Genomic DNA, 27360 nt, shown 5'->3' with positions numbered 1-27360 from the left:
CATAATTCATTCGACCAAGGAAGAATCACCCCTCAGGCGAAGACGAAGAAAAGCACCGCAGCCAAGACGCCTGGCCCGGTCCTCCCGGGGCTGACATGTCCTATCGCGACATCTGCTGAAGAAGAAGTGGACGGCGATATAGCAGCTACACTCTACCATCGTCAACTTGCGACCCAGACTTTAGCAGATCTCGCATTCCAGGATGAGACGTACTGAAGATGCCGATACCGGCTGGCTCGTAAGCGTAACTGAAGCTGACGAGCCGGTACTGCTGATACTGCTCGAGTTGCTGGTACTCGACGCGTTACTATAGGAAGAGGAGGAGTCCGGTCTATCAAGTCAGCCCACGTCACGCTGTGTCGACTCCAGAGACCCGTGACTCACCGATTGCCGCCCCGGAAGCGCGTGACCGTGACAGCCAATACGTCGTGCGCAGCAGAGCTGGAAGGACCGATGGAAGGTGTGGTCGTGATGGACTGTACCGTCAGCGGATATCTAGCACCTGCCAGCGCCGGACGGGGTGACGCGACAATAACGCCCCAAAGCAAAAGCGAGGCCCGCCAACTCACGCTTTGAAGCTGTATTGGAGTGACTCCCATAACGACCGAAGGCGCCACCGCTTGTGCTGCCACAGTAATTGCAGATAAGAGAGGGATCATAGGGAAGATGAAGATGAGCATCATGGAATGAGTTAAGGTAACACCTGGTCTGCTAGTAGCAGATAGATGGATGAATGAGGTCAGAGCATAGATATCGATGCGGCGGGACTCATGAGAAGCATCGTGAGGTGCTTGACGAGCGGAAAATCTGCCAGATTGTCCTTCAGGGCTCTCTTGTCCTCTCCACACAAGCCATCATCTGCAGTCCACACAATCCAAGAACCCAAACCTAATCAAAACGGGAGCCGAACCGAAGTGCGTTTAGGAAGCGATTTCTGTCCGACGACATCAGCACGATCTGTACAGCGTTGAGTAATGTAGACTCAGAAGCGTGTTGAGTAGTCCGAGATGCTGTGAGCGAGCTGCGTTGGGGGCTGTGAGATACGGCCTCGTGAATGGACGCTCGCTGAGCACAGCCCGATAACTTAGCGGTTCCTACCCCGTGTGTTTCATCTTCTCTCCCTATTTGGGCCCCCCTTGTATTTCCCTGATTCGATCTCACGTGGCTTCGTGTGTGTGCGGAAAACGCGCTTGTTTTCGAGCCTTTCCTTTCTGTATCGCTCTCTCTTGCTATCTCATTCAAAGACCGACAATCTCAGCCGCAACACCGTCGTCCCCTACTGTACCTCATCCTCATCCGCATATACTCTTGCTTCCAAAAAAGCAGATCGAGATTGTTGCTTTTCGACACGAACAGAGCTTAACGCTCGACGCGTCCTCCCCACCATGCGCTGTGTTCTCGCCGCTTCGGCTCTGTCTCTTCTGATCTCCGTATCAGGTCAGTCCCCTATCCACTGCCTTCTCATGACTCTATTTGCACTCGCCGATATCGACCTCTCTCTTGACCGGACTGATCGCTGACACGCTGCCCCAGCCTCCTTCTCCACGATCTATTGGCCCGTGACCCACCCCTCCGCCCTCAATCCCTGGGTCATCGGCCAAAAGAACCTCCTCTACTGGACCTGCGGCGGCGGGACCGGTATCCAGTCATTCGACATCCAGCTCCATAATGCCAATTACAGTATTATGAATGGGTTCATCCCGATCGCGCTCAGAGTGCCGATGGAGAGGCTGCCGACGGGGAGGAAGAATTATGGGGGGGAGATGGAGGTGGATTTGGCGGATAATATTCCGACTGGGTGAGTTTAGAGAGATTCATCGTAGGGTGAATCCTGGTGAGAAGAATCAGGGTTCGGGAAGGAGATCGAGGCGTATATGAGAGACACTGCGAGGCGTAACCACCATATCCTGGTCCTCCATAAATCCTCCTTTCCCCGAATATCTCAATCTCCCACTCCCTTTCTGCTTCCTCCTTGTTGCGGCTTTTTCATTGAGTCTCGGCTGACAACCCAGGGACGGCTTCCGCCTCATGTTCATCAACACCCTACACGGACAGGTCTACTCTCAGTCCCCCAAGTTCAGCATCTACCCCAGTGTACCTAGCAACTACACTGCGCCAGGTAAGTCTTCACTCCTTCTCTGCCTCTCTATCCCTTCTTCTTGCTTGCTTCACATCTCCTTCTCGCCGAATCGGGATACTCTCCTTGTCGACCTTTCGGAACACCTACAGCCAGCTAACACCCAGACCTCCCAACCGCTACCGTGACAGCGACCCTCACCCGCCTCCCCGACCCAACGCAACAATGGGCCATCACGCTGAACGGTATCGACCCCGACGCCACCAAGGCGGCTACGGCTATCGCTGGTGGGAGCGGGGGGAAGACGTAAGGAGAGACCGACCGATGACGAGGGTCTTGGCGCATAGGAGGGGAAGGAGAGAGAGTATTATGAGGAGTGGTGCAGCGGTCCAGCGGCAGCAGGGATCAGTGGTTCAGGCGGAGGGTAGAGGGAACCGGCTAGAGGCGGGACAAGACGGATGGAGAGGCCCAGGCGGCGCAGAGGCAGGAGTGATGATCTTACGCACTTACGGACTTTTGACTTTTTAGCTTTGATTTCCTTGACGATGTAGAGACGAGCTGTATCTTTCTTTGAGCTGACACGGTGCTGATCATGACCGGCCTGAGCTATATCACTAATGCTCGTATGATCGAACGAGACAAGCTGCGAGCGGGGCTCGACATGATGCTCATGGGCGCTTCTGAGGTGTATATCATAACATGCGGTATAACACAAAAAAACTGACAGGATAAACACATAAAGGTATTCTCTCAAACCCCAAACTTTGACTCTCGAGTAGCGCTCTCCGTCTGGCACTGCTCTTTCCCCCACCGAAGAAGTCGCAACACCTCGCCAGCCGCCGACCCGTCCCCCTCGTTGACCGTCGTAACTTTCCAAATGATTCTGTGTGGGAGACCCTGCTGACGTCGCTCGGCCAGGAACGGTGTCATCTTCGACATGATGGCGGCGTCGATAGCTGTTACTCTCTGCTCTGCCCCTCCATCCGTCCATCCAGCAATATCAATGGCGTACGTCGCCGTCTGCAGCTGACTTTCCCCCTCGCCATCCGAAACGATTCTTTTGAGCGTATCGACAGATTCCATCATATCTTTGCCCGCCTCAAGGTGCCGCCTGCGATCCAAGTATATGAGCGATCGTGGTCCGCCCGGGTACACCACGAATGACATGGGGCGCGCAGTCCAATCCTCTTCGCCCTGCCCCACAATCCGAACGAAGTTTTTGACTTCCTTGCCGAGCTTATAAGGTTCCTCAACGCCGTTGTCGCCGCGCCACTCACCAATCATCGGCTCGGACGAACCAATCGCAACGGTTGTTGAGGAAAGTGGACCGATGTCAGCCATTGAAAGCCTGGGCCTGTCAGGACCCTGGAAGGGGCGGACGGCCAAACTGAGCACCAATGAGATGTCACTGGGATGCTCCCCGATCTGCGTCGCGACGGTGTAGGGGCACCCAGATTGGGTGAGCAGGTCGTCCGGCTTGGCGTCCGGAGATGCCTCAGGCGGCTCTTTCCCTATCGCGAGCGTGTGACGTGACTCATACAGAGCATCCGGAAGACCCGCTTGGAACCCCAACGAGTCGAGGAATATGACCCCCGTTTTGCATTTGTGATGGCCAGAATCAGTTGTATGAGGAGTTCCGTGCACGGGGAGACAGTAGAACCTGTGGTCGCGGAGGTAAGCCTTGGTGAGGCGATCTAGTGCCCCAGTCTCTTCCTCACTGATGTCTCCGGATCGCGCACTTGGATCAGGGCTCCAACGCTTGCCTGTGGCCGCCTTGAATATCGCCTCGATATCTAGAAAGGAGAAGGTGCGGGTGGTCTCATCCAAGACTTCTTGGGGCAGCCTCACAGCTGATCCGCTCGCCAGCTCCCATCGGCCAACAATGGATAGGATAGTCTGCGATCATCAGTCAATGTGTCAACTGACCACTATGAACTACGAAGGCGGGACCCACTTGAGGACTTACAGCCACGGCCGCAGTCTCGTCAGCCATTGTAGGGCTTGTCGAGCCAGAAGTCAGAAGATGTGCGATGGAGGCGGGCAGGGGAAGACGGAGATCAGTATCTTTGGACTTGTGCGAACTGTCTTACAAAGAGAGATCATGAGGCGAAAGCAGGAGGGGGAAGAGTCTTGGGGTCCCATGAATAGAAGATCGTCTGCGCGATTTTGTTGAGCATCCTTTTACAATCCTGACTGACGTGTCTGACCTCGCTCATCCTTTGCTTGTCCTCTCCGTCTTCATGTCGGGCGGCATGCTGGCTCACAGTATGTGGCACACTGGGGATGGTCTACCCTTTGCGCAGCCGCTGTGTACTATGTAGTGTTCTATCGCCTTGGGCTGCCGCTGCTGACTGAGGAGCTTTCCGCCTATCTATATCAGGTTGATGGACCTCAGGAGATGATCTCGACAGTACACTTGGTATAGGTCAGGGCAGAGGTGGTCGTAAGCCGAGTCTTGGCTAAGGTGGAAGGGGCGGGAAACATACTGGCATATCTAGACCCGGTTGCAGGAACCGTAGCCGAACGGGGATCTTAAACTAAGCTCGGCTTGAGGATATGCTGTGCGTTGTATGTATGTCAAGTCAAGTCCTCTATATCTCGACTTCTTCGCCCAGGCTCACGATCCCAATGCTGCGATTCAATACTCACTCAGCCTGCATGAAGGACAGCTTGGCGCCACTTCCGTCTTTATTTTGCCACCCGAATCGTGCAAGCTCTGCAAGCCGCGCCGCGCCGACCGAGAAAGCCTCTACCAACCTCTACCAACGTCCATCTCCTCTACATCGACCTTCATTGTATCCCTTGCTGATTCTCACATACTGCAGCCCCAGCACATCAGACACACTATATAATGGTGGCCTCACGTATGTCTTCCAGACTTTGTCTTCATTCTGCCTGCTGAGACGTCAGACGCAAAACACGCGACTACCCAGTCGACCCTGACCTACGCCGAGCGCGCAAAACTCAAGGCGTCTTCTGGCTCTCGCCGTATAGGCGGCGAGTCCTTCAAACCATACGACCACTGCCATCTCTGCCTCTCGCTGCTCGTCTCGCCGGTCTCGTGCTCCCGCGGCCATATGTACTGCCGAGAATGCGCCGTAGCGGACCTCATCCAGCAAAAGGTCGGTATCGAATCTCAAAAGCGCGAGATGGAGCGGTGGCTGGCCAAGGAAGAGGGAGAGCGGGCCGCTGCGAGACAAGCAGCGCGCGAGAGGGTAGTGAGGGATTTTGAGAAGGGGATGGGGGTCGGATGGGTCGGTGCAGGCGGAGGAGGGTCAGCGGGGAAGGCGGTGGCTGGCGCGCCGGCGGAGACGGGGAGGAAGAAGGGCGTCGAGGAGTTAATGAAGGAGGCGGAGGATAGGGCGATGGCGAAAATTGAGGCGGAGCAGGTGGAGCAGAGGAAAGCCAAGTTGCCGGCCTTCTGGCTGCCTTCGCTCGCCCCGGAGGGGAGGGTCGGTCCCATCAAGGACGTCAAGGTCCAGGCGCTGTGTCACTTTGGTGGAGAGCCACATCCTATATCGTGAGTTCTCAAATTGGGTCACTAAATTATATCCTCGACTGCTCGGCCCTGGTCATGCTGGATGACTGAGTGGACAAGGGGCGAGAAGCGGGCTTTGCGGAATGATACAGCTGGGGAGAGCCTGGTCTCATAAGAACCTCTTCCTCTTATGCCAACCAGGCTTATCATGGCCCGTCTGCCATGAGATCATAGCTGACGCTATAGTCGCAAAACCCTCCTCCCCGTCATCCTTCACTACCCCACCGCCTCGAAAACAGCCCACTGCCCATCCTGCTCGCGTGAACTCAACAACACCGTCCCCTCTGTTCTTCTCACCTCCCGCCAGCCAGCATCTACCACCGCAGAAACCGAAGACCGGCCAAAGAAGAAGAAGAAGGCAGACAAGGAGGAACCACTCGTCTGCGGCCATGTCTTCTGCAAGAGCTGTGCGGATAGCATGATTCGTCCGGCTGGACGGTGTAGTGTTTGCGAGGCCAAGATAGAGCCTGAAGGCATCATACCTATCGGCAAGGAAGGTGAGTCAGTAGTATGGTCACCGACTATATGTAGCTGACAAGCGCAGGGACTGGCTTCGCGGCCGCAGGTGGCTCGGAGGTGAAGAGCAGCAGTATAGTCTTTAGGGTATAATTGACCCCTCTGTTCCACCTACATGTCTCACTCTTCTTGCTGGCTGGAACAGCTGGCGCACATGGTGCTGCTCGCAAAATATCATGCTGCCGCGTCTGAGGTGCTCATATAGAGGTGCATACCGTGGCGAGGATAGCAGCACGTTTGTGGAAATTTCCGGCTATACGGTACCTGTCCAGTGTGGGTAGGCGGGAGGGAGCGGATCCACCCTGGCGTCGCGCATCGGACAGTCGACCACAACTAACAACCCACCCACAGAACAGAAAACCTCCCTTCGCAATCGGATCCACCCCCTGGCGAGCCGCATCGGACACTAAACCTGGCGCTCCCACCCGACCCCCTCCTACGGTACCCCACGATAATCACCATACCCAACCGACTCTCCCCCAGCCCCCTCCCCACCCCATACACCTCCTCCCGACCGTGGATTCGAGATAGAAGGGGCGTACTAGGCCTCACGGTCAGAAGCAGTCCAGGCTACCCAGTCGGACTCATGTGCCCCGACTATGTCGCTTCCTACGGCCGGCCGGATCCTACGGTCAACCTCCAAGGCCCCACAGGCACCTCCCGCCCGCATCGGACTCGCCCCTCGTCAGGCCAAATCGAAAAACTCATATTGCCCTCCCCCCACGGCCACACCCATCGACGAAGACGGATTTCAGCTAATCGGCTCCCGCCGCAGATCACCACCGCAACCCAGAACGCCCGCTCCTCGACGCCCGGGACGGACCACCGCCTCGCAATGCTTCGGCGGGGGGAGTAGAGACGGAGAAGGGGGCGCAGCGGGGGAGGCGGGAGAGACGGCGATGGCGGAGCAGAGGACGTCGGGACAGGAGGAGGGTCCGGAGACGACGGAGGCAGTTGAGGCGCAGATAGAGAGCGGGATTGCAGAGATGGAGGCTGCGCTGATCCGCGAACGGGAGGACGGCGAGAGGAGACTGGCTGAACGGGTAATCGAGGAAGCGATGGCTAGGGCGCGGGAGGATAGCGAGAGGATACGGGCGGAACGGAATGCCCTGCTGGAGAAGGAGGCGGAGACGGACAGGCTCAACGCGATAGAAGGGCGTCGGGTGCTCGAGGAGATGATGGCAGCGGCGCCGGTGCAGGAGGCTCTTCAGGAAGTACCCATTGTGGAGGGAGGGCCGGACAGGCGTGCGCGGGTCGAAGACGCGCCGGATAGAGCGGGGATATGGTCTGACACAGAGACGGAGGAGGTGGAGCCATCGCCGTCCGCCCCGCCCAAGACGAAGTCTCAACGGCGGACCCGCCCACACGCCAAGGAAGACCGAGCACGCAAGCGGTCAAAAAAGGCGGCCAAAAACCAGTCCATCGTCCGGCCCGTCCAAACGCTGGCGAATACATGCCTCTCTGACGACCAGCTTCTTGTCGAATTCCTCAAACTCGCCAAGATGCCCGTACTCCTCGTTCCCCTCCAGAGCCGCCTCGTACCAGCGTTCCAAGACGCCGCACGACGCGCCGCCCAAAAGTACCTCGACTACCCGTCCGCCCAGGCAGTCTTCGAGTTTCTCGCACTCGTCAAGGGAGCGATTGTCCCTTCCGAGCTCGGCGGACACCGGACTCTGGATAGGCTCAGAGTGTGGCCAAACGTGGAATGGCAGCTGGGGGAAGAGACACAAGTGAGAGGAGGGTCGGGGGAGTCGGACGCGGCAGCGAGGGCGGAGAAGCTGGTGGAGAAGGGGAGAGTGGGAGCGGCGGCGAAAGTACTGGCGGGGGTAGCGAAGGTAGCTGAGGTGACGGGGGAGGTGATTGAGAAGCTGCGGGACTTGCACCCCAAAGGGGAAGCGGCCCCATTCGGAACGTCAGCAGGACCCGTGAACGGAGAAGTGCCGAAGGAGGCGGATATTGAGGACGCGCTGAGGGGATTCGCCAGTGACGTCGCATGCGGGGTGTCAGGCTGGACGGTGCCACTGCTCCGGATGGCCGCCAAGGACGACACCGTTCTCAAATTCCTCACCACCCTCACCGCCAACATCGCCGCCGGTACCGCCGAGGCCGCCCATCTCCTCTGCGTCAGCCGCATCACGCCCCTCACCAAGCCCGGGACCGGCGGTCTCCGTCCGATCGCGGTCGGTGATCTCATCTATCGCCTGGCAATGAAGGCAATAGTGCGCAAGATGGGCACGAGAGACATGCTCCTGCCCGTCCAGTGCGGGGTCAAGAGCGAAGGGGGGGTAGAGCCCATCATACGCCTGGTACACCGGGCGGCGTGGAAGGAGCTGCCAGAGGAGTACAAGTGGGTGACGAGCTTGGACGCGAAGAATGCGTTCAACCTCAAGACCAGGAGGTCGATCGCGGACGCGGTGTGGAATTTCGCACCGGGGCTGTACCGGGCGGCGAAGTGGGCGTATGGACAGAAGTCGATGCTGGTGGTGAATGGGCTTGAGCCGACGCTGGATGGGGAAAAGTGGATCGACGCCATCTTTTCGGAGGAAGGAGTCCGCCAAGGGGACCCACTCGGACCGCTCCTATTCTCCATCGCCATGCGGACCGTCATCAACGAGCTCCAAGCCGCGCTCGGTCCAGGGCGCCTGGTCATCGCATATCTCGACGACATCTACATCCTCTCCACCACTTCCGATCCCCTCCCCGAAGCAGTCGCCTTCTTTGAAGGCAGGCAGCATCACCTCACTCTTAACACAGCCAAGTGCGAGTCCTACTCGTTCGACAGGGTGAGGACGGAAGGGATGCGCATCCTCGGCAGTCTGGTCGGACCAAAGGCGGCGAGGGAGGCGTTCCTCCAGGAGAAGATGGACAAGCTGTACGCCAAGCTCGACAAACTCTCCTCCCTCCACTCCCAGCACGCCCTCCTTATCCTCCGCATGTCCTTCCAGATGGAGCTCCGCCACCTCCAGCGGTGCCTTGACACCTCCGACCTCACCCATCTCTGGGCAGAACTTGACAGCCGGCTCTACGATACTGTCAAGCGCATGCGCGCAGCGAGTCTCTCGCACGAGCACGAGGACCGCATCATCTCCTTACCCATAAGGCTGGGCGGGATGGGCATTTTGCCGCACCAAGAAGTGGCGCCAGTAGCGAGAAAGGCAGCGGACGAGATGGCGGACAATTTTATCGATGGGATCATTGACGACGCTAGGGAAGAGGTGGAGGGGGAGAGGAGGATCAAGAAGCAGGGAGAGAGGTGCAGGGAGATGTTCGAGGCGAGAAGCGAGGAGCTGTTGGGGAAGATGAACGACAAGGACCGGAAGGGGTTGGTGGAGAACGGGTCGCAACTCGCGAGGCGGTAGATGGGGGTGATACCATGGAACAAGACGCAACTACTCAACAATCAGCAAATTAGCGCCGCGCTCCATTACCGCACCCTCATCCCCGGCTCCATCCACTGCCCCCGCTGCGGTACCCATTCGGCGGAACTCGGTCACAGCGAGACCTGCGACCCCTACTTCAAATACGCCCGACACAACGCGGTCGTACATGCACTAGGGCACGCCGTCCAGTCTAGAGGTGTTCGGGTCGAGTACGAACCAACATCCACCGATAACAATCAGAAACGCAACGACCTCCGGGTATGGGCGTCGGGCATTATCGGTACGGCTACAACGGAACATGACATCAAGGTCTACTCCATCTTTACCGAGGACGCATACTCCTCGTTTGGAAACCCGGGACTAGAAGCGGGCGAGGTGATGAGGTCGACCAAGCGGCCCGAGTGGGAGCGGGTCAGGCTACAGGCGGAAGGGTGGCTGAAGAAGATAGCCAAGAACACCACGGTGGACGCGCCAGGAGGGGTCGGGACGTTTACGCCGATGGTATTTTCAACAGGAGGATTCATTCAGAAGGAGGCGAAGAAGCAGATGGACGAGTGGCAGAGCGGGATCTCGGAGGGGAAGTGGGCATCGATGATGAAGAGGATATCTTTGAGCTTAGTGAAAATGAGGGCGCAGACGATGACGTGGTAATTAATTTGATAGGCTAGTTTAAATCCATAGATCTTGTTCAGTAGGATAAATGCATTAGCCACAGTACCGACAAGGTGCCGTAATTAGAGGCTCACCTCCTCTGCCTTTTTTCCCTCCAGTGGCTTCCGCTATCAGCTCCGCTATTATCAGGCACCGCAGCTTTACTCCGTGGTAAGTAGGACTCTGTCACACAGCTCGTTGTCCTCAATTCACCGCGCGTAACTCGCCCGTTGTCCCGAGGCGTTTTGGCGGAGGTGACGTCTGTTATTCGGGCAGCTCATTCAAAATAGCAAGCTGTTCGGGGACCTCCCTTCACCCACTCAATTCTCTACTGATCTGGCCTCGCTTACTTGCTCACTCTTCCTACTCTACAGATCCCATCAAGATCATGTTCGCATTCTGTCGGCTCATCGCCTGGACGCTCTCGGCCGTCGCTCTCATCCCCAGCGCGGATGGCCGATTCCTCCTGAAGCGGAACCCCAATGGTGACAGTCGCCAACCTGTACCTTCATGCCACACCAATGTCGAATGTATCCAGCAAGGTCTACCGGTACTAGAACCCAATCCCAAGGCTCGAGCCGCAATACCGCGGCGAGAGGTATGGGACCTGACCCAGACTTGCGGGGCTGGACGGTTCGTGGGTTTTCCGGACGGGAAGTATCGCATCACGATCGCTGGAGCGCAGGGCGGAGGTCCAAGTAATTCCGGAGCAGTAGCCGGTCTTGGTGCCGTGGTCGACACAAACATAACCGTCAGTACGGGGAATGTCGGAATACTCTTCTCATATTATATCGGTTGTGCGGGTAGATTGGAATCAAGGTGGGGATCGGTCGGTGGCGGTGGCGGTGGAGGCGGCTCGTTTTTCTGGGTCACGCCCCCTGGCAAATATCCGCAGGACGGCGCTGGTGAGTCGTTTTGCATTCTGAGGTACAGCACAGACAGACTGGCCGCGAAGCTGGCGATACAGATATTAGCTCTGTCTTGCTCGTGGCTGGTGGAGGCGGTGGAGCGGGTTACTTTATGGGGAACGGAACCCCCGGGGGCACTAATCCCACCGCGGTTCAGACCGCTGACGGTGGCACTGGAGGCGGAGCACTAGGAGGCGGCGGCGGAGCAGGTTACCAGACCAAAGGGACGGACTCGAATGCACCAGGTGCCGTGCTCGGTGGTGTGAGTCTCGCGACTACCTTTTCTCCTCCTACCCCCATCAATGGCATCGCTAATTGACAGTGGGGAGGTTCACAGTCACCGTCCTATGGAGGTACCTTCAAGGGAGGCAACTCCGGAGCCGGGGGCAACCCTTCTGGTCAAGTGAGCCAATTCGAGGCTTGACCCCAGACAGCCGTGTGCTGACGAAGCCAGACTGGTGGGGACGGGGGTGGAGGTGGAGCGAGCGTCGCTGGAGGAGGCGGAGGAGGAGGGTTTCACGGAGGAAACGGTGGCCTACAAAAAGATGCCGGTAGGCTCGGAGAGGGAGGAAGGGGCGGCTCAAGCTACGCCAATCCGCAGACGGATCCGCAGTGGCGCATCACTGCCATATCTGCAGTTGCGACTCAGGTCGGAAGCGGGAGTATCCGGGTTGAGAGGTACTAGGTAGGCACGGGCGGAGGCGACAGTATAATATGGTAGAAGGTCGCTGCAGCTGTATAGAAGTAATGCACGCAGCCACGTGGCGAATCTCGGCGCGTACGATCGCGACTTCCTCGCGAACACGTCCCCGCTGTGCACCTTGAACATTCCTCTTCTTCCCTTATCCTTCAATCCCTAGTATACATCGTAGTCGAGCATGGCAGACAACAAGGCCAGCGACTCACACGTCGAGGCTTCGACAGCCAACGGCGAAGCGCCGCTCGAAGAGGTCTCGCTCGGCAAAGCCAACGGGAACCCGGACGCGGAGACCCTGCCGATGGAGGAGGTGTCTGTTGATGAGGCGGCCTCAGCTACGCCAAATGGCACGGCCGTGACATCTCCTCCTTCATCAGCGCCAGAGGAGGTAGTCTCGCCGCAAAAGGAGCTGCCTGCTGCGCCGGCCAGCCCTACAAAGCCTACAGATTCCCAGACGGCTGCCCCGCCCGCTATCGTTCTCAATCCCGCCGACATACCTACCTCCCCTCCTCCACCTCCGCCCAAGCCCCAGTCACCGTCCAGCTTGAAGTCACCTCCTCCCTTCTCGCGGCCCATACCCACCCGGACGGACACAGAGGCGAGCATGCAGGATGTGGATCTGAGCCGAGGGACAACACCCGTCCCTCCCGGCTCAGACCCCACCTCACCTCCTGCCCACCGAAGCAACCCCGCCTCATCCAGCGTCACGTCTCTCCACTCGGTCACTTCCTCGGCGCAAACACCCTCGCGACCCTCCTCTACGCGTCCAAGCAGGGTGGATCACTCACGCCGTTCTTCCACCGCGACCACCCTCTCCTTATCCTCCATGCCTCAGGCAAATGCCCGTGCCCCTCAGCTATCCTCGGTCCTCATTACCCCTCCTCTGCAGGTGCTCGTCAACTCCAAAGAAGCGGGACGGTCCGCGTCCTTCTCGGCGGCCGCTAAAAAGGCTTTGGAGCTATGCCAAGACACCTCCAACGCGGCCTTCATGCACCCTAGGGAGATCTTCGAGCCGCTCCGCTTAGCCATCTCCAATCCCCAGACCACCTCCGTTCCTATCCTCATTACCTCGCTCGACCTCCTGTCGAAACTCATCTCCCACTCCTTCTTCTCGGAGCCCAATGGTCCGCCCAAGGGTCTCTCCCCTCTGCCGGATCTCATCACCCACACCATCACCCTCGCGTACTCGGAAGCGTCGCCGGCGCCGGTAGCCCTTCAGGTCGTTAAGGCGCTCATGGCGATAGTGCTGTCGACAGACAAGGGGATGCTGGTACACCAGTCGTCCCTCCTTAAGGCGATCCGGACGGTATACAACGTCTTCCTCCTGTCCACGGATGCGAGCAACCAGGTGGTCGCACAGGGAGGATTGACGCAGATGGTGCATCACATTTTTGGTAGGGTTTTGAGGCCAGACCCGAAAGCGGTGAGGCGATCGACAGGATTGAGCGAGAATGAGGCGAGGAGAGTTGGGTTGGGGATGGGGATTGAGAGCGAGCGTGGGACGCCGACGAAGGGTGGGCAAGGGAGCGTTTCTGGAAGACAGACACCAGCACCTACCACGCCAAAGGAGGCGAATGGAGAGCTGCCGAAAATGACTCTGTGAGCTAAGCCAGCCTTCCTTGATCTGCGCGGGGATACAGCTGACCCAACAGGGACTCTTTCGCCGAGCCCAACCCCAATGACGCCATTCCCACCGCTCCAGCACCTATCGCCCTCGAAGCACCACTCCCGTCCCCATCCCTCGAGGCTCAGCCTCCAGCACCGTCAATCTCGGTTCCAGCGCCGAATGGTGATGCGCTCGACACGCCCGAGCCAGACGCTGCAGCTCCAGCAACCCCGCGAGCAGATGTCAACCTGGACGAGGAGGGAAGTCTGGACGCCCTTGGTCGGCCTATCCCGGTGGAGGACTTGTTCGTCAAGGATGCCTTTTTGGTGTTCAGGGCGCTGTGCAAGCTCAGCATGAAGCCGCTCGTTACGGACAGGTAAGCTAGGACCATCACTCGAGCTGGCATCAAGCTGAGATATCTCAGCGAACGTGACCTCCGCTCGCACGCCATGCGGTCCAAGCTTTTGTCCCTCCACCTCATCCTCACTGTTCTCCGCTCGCACGCCGACCTCTTTGTCAACTCGGCTATTTGCATCCCGTCCAATTCGTCCCTCGAGATGACTCCTTTCTTGCAGGCGACCAAGCAGTACCTCTGCCTCAGCTTGAGCCGGAACGCTGTCTCCACCGTGAACCAGGTGTTTGAGCTCAGCGTGGAGATCTTCTGGTGTATGCTCAAGTCGATGCGGGCGCAAATGAAGGTGAGCTTTGCCCTTACTCAGCTGGGGCATAAGCTGAAAGAACCAGAAAGAGATCGAGGTCCTCCTCAACGAAATCTTTATCCCCATTCTCGAGATGCGCCACTCTACCATCCGCCAAAAATCCCTCATCCTCGCGGTCTTCATCCGGCTTTGCCAAGACCCGCAGGCCCTCGTAGAGATCTACATCAACTACGACTGCGACCGTGCCGCCCCCGAGAACATCTACGAGAAGCTCATGAACATTGTTTCGAAAATCGGTCAAACGCACTTTGCCCCTCCGAGCAAGGAGGAGCTGAAGCAGGGGGAAGGCAAGTCGGCCAAGGAGGGGATGGGAGGACCCAACATTCCTCCGAGCTTGACCACGGCGGCGATGGGGGAGAAGGAGCACGCGAGCTACGCGGGCCTCTCGCCCGAGATCAAGCTCAGGAGACAGAGTCTCGAGTGTCTCGTCAATGCCCTCAAATCACTCGCTACTTGGGCAACGGCCAATTCCGGCTCGGCAGCCACGGGAACCAAAGGCGACGCAGACCCGCGCGCGTCGGAGGATACGGCTCGACCTCTCGCACATCGGAACGGTACCGCTGCGTCTGACAACTTTGATCTTGCCGCTCCGTCGCCGATTTGGCCAGGCGCCAATTCGGGCTCGGCTACCCCCGGCGGACCTGGCGCGTCGAGTACTGGCGTCAACACGCCTGATCCGGATGACGATGTTGCGCGGCTGGAAGGGCAGAAGCAGCGCAAGACGACGCTCCAGGAGGGTATCAAGAAGTTCAACTTCAAGCCCAAGCGGGGTATTGAGTTCTTGGTGGAGAATGGCTTTATCCGGAGCAAGGCGCCGACGGATATTGCGCGCTTTCTGCTCCAGAATGAGGGGTTGAGTAAGGCCATGATCGGAGAGTACCTCGGCGAGGGGTGAGTCATTGGACGCGTGAGATGAGCTAGGAGCTGACTCGCAGTGATGCCGACAACGTCGCCACCATGCACGCCTTTGTCGATATGCTCGAGTTCGCCGACATGCACTTTACCGAGGCGCTTCGGATGTACCTCCAGACTTTCCGTCTACCGGGAGAGGCGCAAAAGATCGACCGGTTCATGCTCAAGTACGCCGAGCGGTACATGGAGGGTAACCCGGACGGGACGTTTGCCAATGCCGACACGGCCTATATTCTCGCCTTTTCGGTCATCATGCTAAACACGGATGCGCACAACAAGAATCTAAAACAAAAGCGGATGACCAAGGTGGAGTTTGTCAAAAACAACCGGGGAATCAACGACGGCAAGGACTTGCCAGAGGAGCTGTTGGGGGAGATCTATGACGAGATCCAGGCGAACGAGATCAAGATGAAGGACGAGATCCAGGAGCCGGGAACGACGCCCGCGGGCGGTATCTCTGGATCACTCGCTACGGTCGGTCGGGACCTCCAGCGGGAGGCGTACGTCGCTCAATCGGAGAACATGTCGACCAAGACGGAAGCCCTTCTCAAGGCCATGGTCCGCCAACAACGCCGAGGCGTCACTCGGCCGACCGACCACTTTTACTCGGCGTCCCGGCTCGAACACGTTCGCTTCATGTTTGAAGTCGCGTGGATGCCGTTCCTCGCGGGTATCTCAGGTCCCCTGCAGGAGACGGATGATATGGTCGTTGTCGAGCAGTGCCTAGAGGGTCTGCGTGCAGCGATCAAGATTGTCTGTCTGTTTGACATGGACCTCGAGCGGAATGCGTTTGTCTCGACCCTCGCCAAGTTCACGTACCTCAACAATCTGGCGGAGATGCGTCCGAAGAATATGGAGGCGATCAAGAGTTTGCTGGAGATTGCGATTGGGCCGGATGGGAGTAATCTCAAGGCGAGCTGGAAGGACGTGTTGACGTGTGTCAGCCAGCTGGAGAGGATGCAGTTGATCTCGAGCGGGATGGACGTGCCGGATCTGAACAGGAGAGAGTTAGTTGATTCGCTAGTAGTGAAGACACTTTCATACATGGGACCAGCTGACAATACAGATCAACAGCAAGCGGGAAAAAGCCGACCAAAAAGCGCCCAGCAGAAGAGATCGCCGAGGAGTCTCGCTCAAGAGAAGTCACCGTCGCGGCCGATATGGTGTTCTCGCAAACAAAGAACCTGTCAGGGGTGAGTGCAGCTAAGCTTTGCAGAAATTCCAGGCGAAATCAAGCTGACTTTGTAGTCCGCTATCGTCGACTTTGTTCGTGCGCTTAGCGAAGTCTCATGGGAAGAGATCCAGTCATCCGGCGCCTCTGCTCGACCGAGGATGTTCAGTCTGCAAAAGCTCGTCGAGATTTCTTACTACAACATGGACCGGATCAGGCTGGAGTGGAGTGGGATATGGCAGATTCTGGGGGAGCATTTCAACCAGGTCAGTGTCGAGGTCATGCAATAGGAAGCTGGAGATGCTGCTTCAGCTCGCCAAGCGCAGCCTCCGGGATCTAGGCTGACAAAATAGGTCTGCTGTCACAACAACCCGAATGTCAGCTTCTTTGCGCTCGACGCGCTCCGCCAACTCGCTATGAACTTCCTGCAGAAGGAGGAGTTGTCCCACTTCCGTTTCCAGAAGGACTTCCTCCGGCCGTTCGAGTACACCATCATCAACAACAAAAACTCGGACGCTCGTGAGATGGTCAGTTACGCATATTGCACAGCCGACGGCATACATAGCTGACATTCAGGTCCTCCAATGCCTTCAACAAATGCTCCAAGCTCGGGTCCAGAACCTTCGATCCGGCTGGCGAACGATGTTTAGCGTCTTCTCGGCCGCCTCCAAAGTACTCACCGAGAGTGTCGCCAACTACGCCTTTGAACTCGTCACCCTCGTCTACCGCGAACACTTTACTCTCGTTGTCAAGTACGGCGCGTTCTCGGATCTCACTACCTGCATCACGGACTTCTGCCGCGTCAGCAAGTTTCAGAAGATCAGTCTGCAGGCGATTGAGATGGTCCGTGGGCTGGTTGGGAAGATGCTGGAGTGCGAGGAGTGCCGGCTAGGCGAGGTCGCCGATGTTGATGTAGAGGAAGAGGGGCGGGAGGTGGCTGTTGTCGCCAATGGCAATGGGAAAGGGAAGGAGAAGGACCGGACGGAGGAGCCGATGATGAAGTACTGGCTGCCCGTACTGCATTCGTTCTACGAGATCATCATGACGGGTGAAGACCTTGAGGTGCGGAGACTGTAAGTTACTCTCCACTCTCTGATGCTGGACCGAACTGACGACCCGTAGAGCTCTCGACTGCCTATTCGAAACCCTCAAGATCCACGGCCGAAACTTCTCCCCTCCCTTCTGGAACACCATCAACCAGCAAATCCTCTTCCCCATCTTTGCGATCCTCCGCGCCAAGTCCGACGTCCGCTTCCGGTCTGCCGAGGAGATGTCGGTATGGCTGTCGACGACGCTCATTTCGGCGCTGAGGGAGATGATTGAGCTGTACACGGTGTATTTCTCAGTCATGCAGCGGTTCCTGGATGGGCTGTTGGATATTCTTGTGGCGTGTATCTGTCAAGGTGAGCTGCCTGGAGTACGATTGATGTATGCGCCAGTAGCTGATTTACTGCAGAGAACGACACTCTCGCTCGGATAGGGACGTCCTGTTTCCAGCAGCTGCTTGAAAGCAATGTCCGGAAGCTTTCGCCGGAGAAATGGGAGAGTATTGTCTCGGCCTTCGTCATGCTCTTCCGCACGACCACGGCTGGCCAGCTATTTGACCCGCAGCTCTCGATCGAGCTCGAGCCGGATGAGATGGTCGAGGAGGATGGTAAGCTGATCTTCCCGCGCATCTTCTTCAAGGCGGAACAGCTAGCTGATATTGACAGCCCCATTCCAAAAGTTCGTTGCCCCCGCCCCACTCGATCCCGCTTCTGAGAAAGCGCCCGCCCTTCCCCCTACTCTCGCCTTCAAGGATCAACGCCGAATCTTCCGACAAATCATCGTCAAATGCGTTCTTCAGCTTCTCCTCATCGAAACAACGCATGGCCTGCTGCAGAATGATGATGTGTACAATACCATCCCGGCGGAGCATCTGCTGAGATTCATGGGTGTCCTGGACGATTCGTGGAGGTTTGCGAGAAAGTTCAATGCGGATAAGGATCTGAGGACAAAGTTGTGGAAAGCAGGTGAGTTTAGCTCAGCTGAGGTGGACACGGTAGTGGATCCGGAGCCAGCAGCTGAAGGGTGTAGGATTCATGAGGCAATTACCGAACTTGCTCAAGCAGGAATCGAGCGCCGCCGCTACACTCATCAATGTCCTTTTGAGGATGTACAGGGATCCGAGGGATGCGCATCGCGCGACAAGGACAGGTGTACTAGATCGGCTTGTCCCGTAAGTGCTTTCTTAGACGGCTGCTTTGGAGAGTGGAATGAAGCTGATCCGTCAGACTGAGTACCGAGGTGATCAAAGATTTTGTCAATATCGACCCGGAAATGCAACCTCGTAACGTCGCTGCCTGGACGCCTGTTGTCACTGAGGTCTTGCGGGGCTGTATCGGCCTTGAGGATGCAGCAGTAAGTCTGGTTAGATTCCGAAGCGCGGAAGCCAGAGCTGACGACTCCAGTTCGAGCAACACGTGCCAACGTACTATCCCCTCGTCATGGATCTGCTCAGTCGACAGCAGGCACCGGAAATGAGGCTGGCGATGAGGGATTGGCTGGCGAGAGTAGGGGTGGAGAAGGGCTTAATGAGGCCGGGGAGGTACGAGAGTACATGACTTACATAGATTAGCTTTGGTTTGGGTTATTTGAGGGTCATGTAATAGATATCTTGGTCCGTGACAATAAAGACCTGCAGCATTGGCTGTGAGAAAATGTTTCTGCCCGTGATTTGGGGCGGCAGAAGCAGAGACCGAGTAAGCAACATATGTGTTTGATCTGCTACATAGCATTATAGAATTTGGTAGTATATGTTTTCTAGGCTCACGCTCACTCCCCTCCACTTGCTCCCCCACGCTCCTTCCTCTCCGCTCTGCTTTGTCATTCAGGGCAATGTCCTAGCTTCTCCGCTACGCCCCACTGCACGCCACACCCATTGATAGGTCTAGCGAAAGGCTTAGACGAGGCCGGCGCTGAGACGGTCACCGCGCCTGAGGGCGGAGGTACCGAGGAGGACGATAACGATCAAAAGGATGGTGATGATGATCCACTCAATCCAGGCGAAGGCAATGGCAGCGTTGAGCTGACCGCAGTAGGCGAGGTTGGTGAGGCCGCACGAAAGACCACCGCCGAGGGACGCGGTGAGGGCAGCGGCACCGGCAAGCCAGAAGATCCAGCTGAGGAGTCAGCAAAGTGATGTGGCCATAAACAGAGAGGAGACGTACGTCAAGAAGATCCAGATACCGTGGGATGCAATGCTAGCCAAGAAGTTGTCGGCAGCAAGGAGGAAGACGGCGAGGTATGCAGCGGCGAAAACGACCGTCCACCATGAGACGAAGACGAGGAAGCGGACACGGTCACGGATAGACGAGTTGGGGTATGAGCCGTTGCTACCTTGTCAGCTGCCGCTCATAAATTCAAGCAGGACCTGGCGGAAAAGGCACGGCGTTGGTGGCGCCTGCCCAAGATGGAAATAATTCTCACTTGTTGTACTGCATAGCTGAATGCGGTCAGCATTTGCGCTTGCTCTAAATCAGGAAAGCAAAACTCACTAAGCCATGATGTAGTAGCACCCTCGATGATACCGAAGACGAGGAGTGTACCGAAGAGCGCCGGGTGGCCTCGCTTAACGTGGACAGCCTGATGGGTCAGCGAGATAGCTCAAGGGCTTGCGACTCCGCAAGAACAAAGGGGCGGCTGCGAGACTTACTGCGTCGACCATTGTGATTACTGAGTAGTTCGTTGAGGTGGTATGTGTAGAGGCTGGTGGGTAGCTGCAAGTAGCTGTAGCAGGTAGATGATATATAGGTAGATGTAGAGAGTGAAAAGAGACTGGCTGAGACGACGATGTCTCTTGTTGGTGCTCAGCCGGATCTGTCAACCAAAACAGGGAAAAGCCGAAGCCGGAAGCGGAATTACGGCAGATCGACGTCATTTCAGCACAGCTCAGAGTGGCAGCCTTCCCGCTTTGGATAGTCTTTTTCCGCCACCCGTCTTCGTTGGTCCAGCCTCTCAATGACGTTCCTCCTCGCTCTCGTATAGTACCGCATTAGAGCAGCGGCGAGTGGCGACGGCGACGGCGATGAGGTGACTGGAACGACACCTGCTCACGAGTACGCAATGATCGACGTGCGTTCCTCACCGGCTCGTCATCTTTCGGCATGGTGAGTCACCAGGAATTGGGTCAGCGCTTGATCAGTGTCGATCAGTCGATCATGCAGGTGCCGACTCTATCGTCCCATACCTTCCCATACTCGTCTACGCACATCCTGCGATGGGTGGGGAAGCATAGTACAGCTGGAAGGCCTGTACTGGTGATTTCTCATCAATCGCGGCTGTGAGAGACGCTGGCTCACAAGTCACTGATGACGCTCACCCAGCTCCATACATCTCCTCTCGAGCAGTGACGACAGCTAGAGGTCTAGCTACAATATCGTCCATCAGCCTCAAGTGCTGACAAGTAGTATTGTAGCCCGCAGATTGAAAGGGGAGGCGAGTCGCCTGGTCGGACCTGTATGATGACGGCCAGTTGGGCGCGATCGCTGGACCAGCGGTAGCAGGCCATCCCCAAAGCTGTGCAGACGAGTCAAAGGATCCTCGGGCGGTCTGGCGTTCAGTTCCAAGGCTGACACACCACTCGGCGCGATCGCGTGGCTGCTGATCGGAGGCCTCCCAGAATGCAGTGTAAGCGAGTCAAAGGATCCTATGGAGCACTGCGTTGAGATTCAAAGTTGACACACCATCGGCAAGAAATCGCTGACTTCTGTGATGTATAAGAGCTCGTCCCCTCTCGCTTTCTTTCTCCATTGCCACTTACCCTCCTCAAACTCCAACTCCACCTTTTGCTTTCCGGCCTGACCACACTTCTACCAGTCACACACCATCATGGACCGAAACTCCAATCCGACCCAATCGGGCGAGACCCGTCCGCTGATGAGGCAGTGGCGGCGCGCCGAGCGGAGCGTTTGGGCCCGCCGACGGAGGAGAACGTCACTACTGCGGAGACCCAAGGTGCACGCTCCCTCGTTGCTCCCAGTACCGGCTACACCGTGCAAGAGCTTGTTGCGAGAATGCCTGATCACGTGAGGCAGGACAGCCAGATTCAATCAGTCGCATCCGACACGGACAACCCCGAAGCGGACAGTCAGTACCTCATGATGAAGTACATGCAGCAAGTCAGGCAGAGGAACAGCGGAGTGACCGATGGCGGCGAGAGTGCTCCCGGGATGGATGGGACGCAGGCCGGTCGAGGGGGTCTGACTGGCCCGTCTGGTAGCTAGGGGGTTCCCTGCGTCACTACTCTGGGTCGTTGCCGTTTGCAGTCGCTGACTCGTACCGTCATGTATTTTGTTGGCTGAGGCAAGAAGGCTACACAAGCTCACTAAAGTGTCTAATGAAGGTGTCCGCTCCGGTTTCCATCGCTTCAACATCAGCGCTCCAGCTCGGATCTACAACCGAGCGCTCGTGTCGACTGCTGTAATCCCCTGCGCTAGTGCATTCGAAATCACAGACTTACCAATGCAATGCAAGCACAGATTGGTGCTAGCATATGCTGTGACGCTATCTCATATACCAGACGTCCGCTTCAGATGGGAGACATAGCTTGTCAACCTGCAGGCAAAGGGTGGCCCGACCATGTCCCGTCTTCAGGCTCAGAAACCAGCGGGGCATCTTTCAGCACGAGAGGCGGCGTTGAAGAGCACGCGGACAGTTTTCACCAGATGAAAGTCATTAGACGAGGGCAGGAAGCGAGACACACATCACGGTACTGGTTGTCAACCTGAAGCAGGCGGGACACATCATGGGGGCTCTGTGTCGGTAGGTGGATTGTCTATCAGCAGTACGAGTGTGTACCAAAACAGACTATGAGAGATATTGCATCGCTGCCAGGTTGTGCAGCAGATCCGTTTCGATCAGTGAGTGTCAGGTCGAGGCCGGGAGATTTCCCGACCGCTAGTGCCTTACAACCTGAGCGCAATTCCCCTCTTCCGATGGTGCGGATCGGCAGGCCTGTCACATTCGCACGATAAAGCTCCGACCCCCGCGCGTGACTCGCGAGGAAGGGCCGCCTTCCAGCTATGCAGACTTGTATGCGTAATGCACCACTGCGTATCAGCAGGGCGCCATTTGTGGAGCTGAAACGCAATCTGTCGTGCCTTCCCCGTTTCCCCTGATTTGTCGTGCACGAAGGGCTCAAATGATGACTCGTCCTTTGTCCTTCTCAATCGCGGCGAGCAGGCGCGGGCCTGCTATATCGGCTCGCATCGGCGGGCCCAGTCAGGTGCATTATCCATCGCATTTTATCATCGGGTCAGCACATTGAAGATGGCGACCTCACACGTTGTCCATTTCAAATCCTTCCTCGACCAAGCCGATTCCTCGGCCAGACCAGTCAATCCTACAGTGACCCTGGGGTTGTGGGCCGAATTGTCGGATCGTGGTGTCTGTGGCTATGACAGGGTCATGTTTGTGAGCACAAAGAAGAAGTCCATCTCGGACATCATCGGGGAGAAGGACACAGCCAAGGTGGTCGAGGACTACTATGCTCACCCGTCATTCCAAACACTGCAATCTGCCCTTCACAACGCCTTCAGCGACCGGGGCTCTCTCACCGGAGTCGCTTGGAAGAAGATTCTCTACACTCACAAGGACCTCCGTGGACCCTTGGTGGCGCGAATCAAGGCGATGGAGGATATCTGCGACAGTTACAGCTGGGGAAGCCGTGTCAGCGTGCTGGCGGCTACTGCGGAAGACTATCGTTCAATGCGTATCAAGCAGCAGAGGAAATGATCGAGGCTGAGCAGGACGGCAGGGGAATCGATGACTGATCGGTACTGCAGAGTTTGTGTTTATACAGATGCAACGTGGCAGGGTATGCCGCTTGCTAGTTCAGCTCTTGCACGCGCACGCGTACGCAGCAGTTGCAAGGTGGACCGTCTTTCGCCACCAGGCGGAAGCATCGGTCGTAAGATTAACGCCGATCCGCCACAAACCTTTGCTACTTTCTACCACTTCTGGTAATTCTGTCTCGGTAATTAGCTTCCGTCCTCCTCGCTGCAGCCACTTGATTGAATTCGCTGCTTTCGCTACAGCCTCCAGCTATACGTCGATACGCCCTTCTCTACCCTCCATCCTTCGACTAATCAGCCAACATGGTGCGTCTTCATCGCTGTTCGCGCGGAAATGGTTAAGGGGGAATAGGCGGAATCGGGAAGATCGAGGGAGATGAGGGAGAGATCTGTAGAGGGGAAATGCTGACCGTGTAGGAATCAACCAACAAGGTCCCCGTCAAGCTCGCCAAGGTGCTCAAGGTGAGTTGAGCCGCCGAATCGAAGGTGGTATAAGGGAATGAGGGGATCGAAGGGAGGGGAGGAGGAGGGCTATAGGGAGGCATAGGGGGAATTGCTGCTGGAACAGCGAAACGGGAACAGGCGGATGATCTGGGTGGATAGGATCGGGCGGACAGCGAGATCAGCTGGCAAACTTGTGGATGGGGGATTGTATCCAAGCACAGTCAGCTGATACGTTAGGTGCTCGGCCGTACCGGTTCGCGAGGAGGTGTCACCCAGGTCCGCGTCGAATTCATGGACGACACGTCGCGATCCATCATCCGGAACGTCAAGGGCCCGGTGCGGGTGAATGACATCTTGGCGTTGCTCGAGTCGGAGCGTGAGGCTCGGTGAGTTCGGATCTAGGCTTGGGATGGGGATGGGGCTTTCGTCGGATTTGGGGATGTGGCGCATGGGAGAGAAAGGACGGGATGATACTTGTCACGGGAGGATGGATGTCAAGGCATCTGCAGGAAGGACGGCTAGCGGATTGCAAAGTCGTAGCTGGCGGTATGCGAGGTGGAGGATAGTGTAGTCCAGACGCGGGACAGGGAGGAATCGCTGCCCGAATATCCAACCTGGAACATCCGCTGACTCCTTCAGTCGTCTCCGATAAACCACACATCGAAACCAACAAAAAGCGATGTATAGGCGGGGATTCTTGGGGTGTTCCGGGGTGGGATCGGGCGTATAGGGGGATAGGACTACGGAGAATGGCGGCGCAGACGTAGTGCGCAAAACCCACCCAACTAGTTTGGCGTCTTTTGCATCACACAGCATAGATGTATTCTCTTTCTGACTCTATGTTGCGCAGGGTCTGTAATGTCGAGTCGTGCTCAGAGGGATCGATGGGAACGGGTAGGGGAGGCAGATATCGCTAAGACTTTGGACGAGGCGGGAGGCTGGCGGCTGGCGACGAGCCTCCACTCTGGCCGTCCACTTGCTGCGCGACCAGCTCGCGTCCTTCTTCTTTCGCTCTTCAACCTTACCACACCCCTTTAGCCTCCGCTTTCCTGCCACAGCCCAAGGTATATCGCTGCCCACGATGAACGTCGACGTGACCATGACCACTACCACTACATCAGCCACTACATCAACTTTAGCGCCGAACCCATCAACGGGCTCATCATCCAACCCCGTCCCTTCTGCCCGCGAGCCTGAGGCAAGCTCTTCTCTGTCACGGTGGAATACACCAAACGTTCTCGTCTTCAGACAAGTCAAACCGGACAGTATGTGCACGTAAACCTTCTGCTCCTGGAGGAGAGGAGGAAGGCTGACGGGAGCAGCATATACCCCTCGGAGCGCGCTGGATGGGCTGGTAGGCCGCGAGACTGATCCAGGACGGTATGTCCCTTCTCCCTTCTCGCTGTATATACCTGCTCTGTGCTTCGCTGCCCGTCTCTGCGGCTCAAAAGACGCTATGAGCGAAGCGTGCACGAGTCAGCGAGTGTCAGGTCAGGGCAAAAGGCAAATGCTAATCAGGCAGGATGGCTATCTACCTCTGTCTCCTAGACGGTACGTTTCCTCTACACCCCCAATCCCCAATCTGAATCGGTTCAACTCCGAGCCTGGCGCTGAGCGCTGACGGCCCGGAACACCCCCACCTCCACCCCTCCCTTCTTGCACTGCACAAACATCGCCTCGCCGCGCACTCGATCCCCCTTCCCCTTCGACCAGAAACGGACCACCCTGTCCCCTCTCAACTCCCTATACCGTCCCATCCTTCTACCATTTCGTCTCATCTCTCCCTACACGCGCCGACATCCGCTATAAGCGCAGCCTCAGCGCCAGCCACAGCCGCAGCCAGTCCTATACCCACAATCCGACTACAAGGGTCCGATCCAAACAAGATGGACGTCGACGTCGATCCTGCGTATACGTATACCTCCGCGGCCGCCTCGCCGAGACTACCATCGCAGGAAGGGGCGGAGTGGGTCATGTGGCGGTTTGACGAGCAAGAGGCCGGGCGGAGAAAGGCGTATCTTCCTTTAGCGTGAACCTGTTTAGCTTAGGCCTGTATCGTCCCAATGGCAGTGTATAGTATAGCCAGAGAAAGACCCAATTGTATAATGCATTTTCACCCATCCTCCTACCCAATCCCCTTCCCCCCCCCGTCCACCAAAGATCTATCTATCCTCATCTAACCCCCAGCCCACCTCCCCCTGATCCTAATCCTAGCCGTGCCTAGTCCCTAATCCCATTCTTCTCATCGTCCAAACGCGCCTCCTCGAGGTTCTCCTGGAAGAGCTTCTCGGCGTTGGTCCAGACCTTGGCGGATGCCCTATCGGGGAGTTGAAGCAGGGACGGGAGGAGGTCTTTGCTGAATTGTTCCGAGGCTTCTCTGGGGAGCTGGAGAGTCAGCTGGGGAGACCCTCTAATGGACTGGAGACGAGATAGGCGGGGATAAATAGGTGGGTGGTACCCGGCTTGGATGAAGAACAGGCAGGGCAGAAAGAAGCGCAGAGGGACATACAAGAGTAGGCAGATGATCAATCGAAATGACGGTACACCGCTTCCCGACGCCCTTGGTGTCCACCTCGACGGTCGGTTCGGGGAAGGTCGTATTGATGCCGTAGATGGGAATAGGGTTGTGGGGGTTGGTGGTGCTGTGGTATCAGCTCGTGCTCCATTGTCCCATATCTTTCGAGACATTTGAGGGGTGGCAGATAGCTGATAGTGCTGGACTTACTCGCACGACACATCCACGACGACGCTGAGCCGCCTAGACTCGCCAGCCTGGGCCATGAATTCCGACGTGACGAATTTGGGGATGGGCTTGGAGAGGTAGATGCAGTTGACAAAGATGTCGACTGCGGCGTCAGCTCAGCATCTTCGCACCAAGACAGGCGTGAAGGCAAAAGTAGCTGACCATCGAGGATCTCCTGGAAGGGCCCGCCCTTGGCCGTCTCTGCCATATCCCACTTGATGATGTTTTCCCTGTCATGTCAGCTCTGCCATCGACCCGCGTCACGAGCGAAGCCGCTCACTCCTTGATCCCCACCTTCCTAAACAGATCCACCGCCCCACTCCCACACCGCCCCAACGCGCCAATAACCAACACCCGCACCTCCCCAAGTCCCCCCTCCACACCCTCCAACCCCGCCTGCACATGCTTCACCATCGCCGCCTCATTATCATACGGCTTCAGCCCTGCCAGCTTTCCTTGCCCCCCGCTCTGCTGTTGAGCGGCATAGGCGAGCGCACCCGCCGCTGCGCCCGCAAAACCCGCGTGGAACCCAAAGGCAGCGACTCGGCGCTTGGTTTCGGGGTCTTCGAGGAATTCGAGGTCGTACAATGTTCCACCGCCTTGACGGAATCGGCGGAGGACGGACTGCCAGCCGCCTTGATGTTTGAAGCAGTGGGCGAATTGGATGTGCGTGTGCGGGAGGGGGTCACTGTGGGTTAGCTCTTACTCCAAGAAGGAAGAAGGAAGAGAAGGGAGGACATACGATGACTCCGGAAGCTCCTTCAGGCCGATGATAGGTACTTCGACAGGCGCACTAGGCCATTCATTGTTCGGAACCATCTTGCAACCGACGCTGAAAATCAGCCCTCTCCCCCTTGGCTACAGTAGAGGTGATCCGAAGACCCACTCTTCAAACTCCTTGTCGTCAAAGATCCGCTGCGGGTCCCTCTCGACAAACACCTCAAAGTTGTTATCCATCAACGTTCGGGCTGTGGTCGGGGTCAAGGCCGACCGGTGCTCGTGCGGCTTCTTTTCGCATCGGAGCCAGATGGGCTGACGGGGTTGAGTCTCGGCGGAAGTGCCGGCGGCTGACTCGGGCTGGGTGGGCTGGACGGACATGGTGCTGTGAATATGGGAAGAAGACAGAGAGATGAGCTCGACTTTATACGAGTAGCTAGCGCAGCCG

General features: G+C 57.2%; 11 protein-coding genes across 11 annotated transcripts; 7 read left to right on the top strand and 4 right to left on the bottom strand.

Moving 5' to 3' along the window:
• Window positions 1-32: 32 nt before the first annotated feature.
• MKK02DRAFT_30860 (uncharacterized protein) lies at window positions 33-680 on the bottom strand (the record flags this gene model as incomplete). Its single annotated transcript, XM_053088154.1, has 4 exons — window positions 33-152; window positions 214-331; window positions 385-476; window positions 570-680. The coding sequence occupies 4 exons, from the start codon at window positions 678-680 to the stop codon at window positions 33-35; spliced, it is 441 nt and encodes a 146-aa protein (XP_052941646.1).
• A 705-nt stretch (window positions 681-1385) lies between these two features.
• MKK02DRAFT_35633 (uncharacterized protein) lies at window positions 1386-2387 on the top strand (the record flags this gene model as incomplete). The annotated part of the gene is made up of 4 exons (XM_053089224.1): window positions 1386-1437; window positions 1534-1798; window positions 2013-2119; window positions 2245-2387. The coding sequence occupies 4 exons, from the start codon at window positions 1386-1388 to the stop codon at window positions 2385-2387; spliced, it is 567 nt and encodes a 188-aa protein (XP_052941645.1).
• Window positions 2388-2827: 440 nt separating this feature from the next.
• MKK02DRAFT_30858 (uncharacterized protein) lies at window positions 2828-4070 on the bottom strand (the record flags this gene model as incomplete). The annotated part of the gene is made up of 2 exons (XM_053088153.1): window positions 2828-3973; window positions 4044-4070. 2 exons carry the CDS (start codon window positions 4068-4070, stop codon window positions 2828-2830), a joined length of 1173 nt encoding a protein of 390 aa, XP_052941644.1.
• An 858-nt stretch (window positions 4071-4928) lies between these two features.
• MKK02DRAFT_41497 (uncharacterized protein) lies at window positions 4929-6224 on the top strand (the record flags this gene model as incomplete). Its single annotated transcript, XM_053091587.1, has 4 exons — window positions 4929-4941; window positions 4988-5597; window positions 5802-6112; window positions 6160-6224. 4 exons carry the CDS (start codon window positions 4929-4931, stop codon window positions 6222-6224), a joined length of 999 nt encoding a protein of 332 aa, XP_052941643.1.
• Window positions 6225-6730: 506 nt separating this feature from the next.
• MKK02DRAFT_30856 (uncharacterized protein) lies at window positions 6731-8342 on the top strand (the record flags this gene model as incomplete). The annotated part of the gene is made up of 2 exons (XM_053088152.1): window positions 6731-8225; window positions 8260-8342. The coding sequence occupies 2 exons, from the start codon at window positions 6731-6733 to the stop codon at window positions 8340-8342; spliced, it is 1578 nt and encodes a 525-aa protein (XP_052941642.1).
• A 2208-nt stretch (window positions 8343-10550) lies between these two features.
• On the top strand, window positions 10551-11755 carry MKK02DRAFT_41495 (uncharacterized protein; the record flags this gene model as incomplete). The annotated part of the gene is made up of 4 exons (XM_053091586.1): window positions 10551-11067; window positions 11130-11332; window positions 11393-11473; window positions 11525-11755. 4 exons carry the CDS (start codon window positions 10551-10553, stop codon window positions 11753-11755), a joined length of 1032 nt encoding a protein of 343 aa, XP_052941641.1.
• A 313-nt stretch (window positions 11756-12068) lies between these two features.
• MKK02DRAFT_21269 (uncharacterized protein) lies at window positions 12069-18778 on the top strand (the record flags this gene model as incomplete). Its single annotated transcript, XM_053086385.1, has 17 exons — window positions 12069-13232; window positions 13263-13366; window positions 13420-13749; window positions 13798-14071; window positions 14118-14983; window positions 15028-16011; window positions 16071-16197; window positions 16253-16441; window positions 16529-16702; window positions 16752-17108; window positions 17166-17248; window positions 17298-17559; window positions 17634-17829; window positions 17888-18187; window positions 18252-18393; window positions 18449-18575; window positions 18626-18778. The coding sequence occupies 17 exons, from the start codon at window positions 12069-12071 to the stop codon at window positions 18776-18778; spliced, it is 5832 nt and encodes a 1943-aa protein (XP_052941640.1).
• A 338-nt stretch (window positions 18779-19116) lies between these two features.
• On the bottom strand, window positions 19117-19881 carry MKK02DRAFT_41493 (uncharacterized protein; the record flags this gene model as incomplete). The annotated part of the gene is made up of 5 exons (XM_053091585.1): window positions 19117-19336; window positions 19385-19549; window positions 19644-19659; window positions 19712-19799; window positions 19870-19881. The coding sequence occupies 5 exons, from the start codon at window positions 19879-19881 to the stop codon at window positions 19117-19119; spliced, it is 501 nt and encodes a 166-aa protein (XP_052941639.1).
• Window positions 19882-20279: 398 nt separating this feature from the next.
• MKK02DRAFT_30853 (uncharacterized protein) lies at window positions 20280-21439 on the top strand (the record flags this gene model as incomplete). Its single annotated transcript, XM_053088151.1, has 4 exons — window positions 20280-20323; window positions 20457-20578; window positions 20689-20889; window positions 21102-21439. 4 exons carry the CDS (start codon window positions 20280-20282, stop codon window positions 21437-21439), a joined length of 705 nt encoding a protein of 234 aa, XP_052941638.1.
• A 1992-nt stretch (window positions 21440-23431) lies between these two features.
• On the top strand, window positions 23432-23842 carry MKK02DRAFT_21456 (ribosomal protein S28e; the record flags this gene model as incomplete). Its single annotated transcript, XM_053086419.1, has 2 exons — window positions 23432-23470; window positions 23690-23842. Coding segments are annotated over 2 exons (192 nt in total), but the record flags the coding sequence as incomplete, so codon positions are not given.
• Window positions 23843-25672: 1830 nt separating this feature from the next.
• On the bottom strand, window positions 25673-27293 carry MKK02DRAFT_30851 (uncharacterized protein; the record flags this gene model as incomplete). The annotated part of the gene is made up of 7 exons (XM_053088150.1): window positions 25673-25837; window positions 25962-26094; window positions 26178-26298; window positions 26358-26425; window positions 26476-26883; window positions 26938-27027; window positions 27082-27293. The coding sequence occupies 7 exons, from the start codon at window positions 27291-27293 to the stop codon at window positions 25673-25675; spliced, it is 1197 nt and encodes a 398-aa protein (XP_052941636.1).
• Between the last annotated feature and the right edge of the window lie 67 nt (window positions 27294-27360).

This window comes from Dioszegia hungarica (assembly GCF_025882075.1).
Source record: "Dioszegia hungarica strain PDD-24b-2 chromosome Unknown MKK02contig_32, whole genome shotgun sequence".
NCBI classification, from domain to species: Eukaryota; Fungi; Basidiomycota; class Tremellomycetes; order Tremellales; family Bulleribasidiaceae; genus Dioszegia; species Dioszegia hungarica.
The sequence above is the reverse complement of the archived record's forward strand: the minus strand, read 5'-3'. Positions and strand labels throughout refer to the sequence as shown.